This window comes from Condylura cristata, unplaced genomic scaffold, assembly GCF_000260355.1.
Source record: "Condylura cristata isolate star-nosed mole 26May11 unplaced genomic scaffold, ConCri1.0 scaffold00035, whole genome shotgun sequence".
Classification (NCBI taxonomy): Eukaryota; Metazoa; Chordata; class Mammalia; order Eulipotyphla; family Talpidae; genus Condylura; species Condylura cristata.
This window is the reverse complement of record NW_004567136.1, coordinates 14834590-14835941: the sequence shown is the minus strand read 5'-3', so window position 1 is coordinate 14835941 and position 1352 is coordinate 14834590. Positions and strand designations below refer to the sequence as shown.

The 1352-nt window shown below is 70.9% G+C and overlaps 1 protein-coding gene across 1 annotated transcript in view; it reads left to right on the top strand.

The window, feature by feature from the left end:
- ANPEP (alanyl (membrane) aminopeptidase) overlaps positions 1-1326 on the top strand; it is a 12076-nt gene extending 10750 nt beyond the window's left edge. Inside the window, exons 19-20 of the mRNA XM_012732683.1 lie at positions 319-451; positions 839-1326. Of these exons, the coding sequence (XP_012588137.1) occupies positions 319-451; positions 839-988 (283 nt within the window). The 3' untranslated portion in view covers positions 989-1326. The remainder of the gene's footprint in view (positions 1-318; positions 452-838) is intronic.
- Positions 1327-1352: the final 26 nt, after the last annotated feature.

Genomic DNA, 1352 nt, shown 5'->3' with positions numbered 1-1352 from the left:
GCCCCGGCGTGCCCACGCGCCTGACACGTCCGGGCCGGCGCCGCGGGTGTTTCCCAAACGACGCCGCTGTGTGACGACAGTTACTTTGCCGTCACTCTGCGCCCCTCCCCGTCTCGGCTGCCATCCCCGGGGGCTCCCCACCACCGGGTACCCGTGTGCGTCGCAGCCCAGCCCCCCAGCTCTGACCCGCCCCCACTCCCCGCGGCTCTTTCTGACGGGCCGGCGGCTCCTGTGCCTCAGAGTCGCCATTTCAGTGGAATTTTAGCGCATTTACGAGCTGTCACCACCCCAGCCCCCCCCGCAGCCGCCCCGCCCCAGGCTCCTCCCCGCGGCCTGTCCAGCGCGGCCCAGCGGGGCGCCGGTCTCGGGGGGCGCCGGTCTCGGGGGGCGGGGTGCTCGCTGCCACGACCTCGCGCGGCCGTTTGTGGTGAAGGCCTTGGGTCCTCAGCGGGTAGAGTCTGGGCAGTCACAGGCCCGGACGGTGGCCCCCTCCTTTTCTGGGTGCCTGTAGCCCACCCTCTCGCCGGTCACCCTGGCCGCGGCTCCGCCCTGGCGCCCGGTCCGAGAGGCGCGTCGGCCGTTGGGGGGCCGCCTGGGCTCGGCCGGCTGCGGCTTCCTCCCCCGCTTAGTCTGAGGCCGGAGTTGGGGTGGAAGTTGGGGTGAAGGCGGAGGGTCAGCCCGGGCAGAGCCACGCCAGGAGGGCCCACCGGCCTAGAAAAGGACGTGGCCCGGGGTGGGGGGTGCCCGGCCGTGCTGGGGAGCAGGCTGCACCCCGGCCCGGTGGGAGGCGAGGGCGGCGGGGGCTGGCCCAGGCTGAGGCTCTCCGCTCTCCCGGCAGCTGGAGCAGTTCAAGAAGGACAACATGGACACGGGCTTCGGCTCGGGCACCCGGGCTCTGGAGCAAGCTCTGGAGCGCACGAAAGCCAACATCAAGTGGGTGGCCAAGAACAAGGCGCCCGTGCTGAACTGGTTCACCTCCAAAATATAGGCGGGCCTGGAGCACGCAGGTCCCCGCGTCCCCCAAGGACACACTCCCGGGCCCGGGCTCTCTCCACGCCGCCCGGGCTGTCTCCCGGCCCCAGCCCCGGCCCCTCGAGCCACCCCACCCCAGGCCTGGCACGTGCCAGAAATTCTGCACCCAGAAATTCTGGGGCTGATCTCAGGGAAGCAGCTGGGCCCAGGGGCCAGGCGGACAGTGGCCGGGCCTGGGGCCTGTCTGGCCCCGCCCTCTCACGCACCCCAAGAAGCCCTGAGGAATCAGCAGGGCGGCAGATCTGTATATTTTTATCTGAGAGAAAGTGTAAATAAAGGATACCCCGCTGGCAAGCCGCTCCTCACGGGCTGGAGCGGGG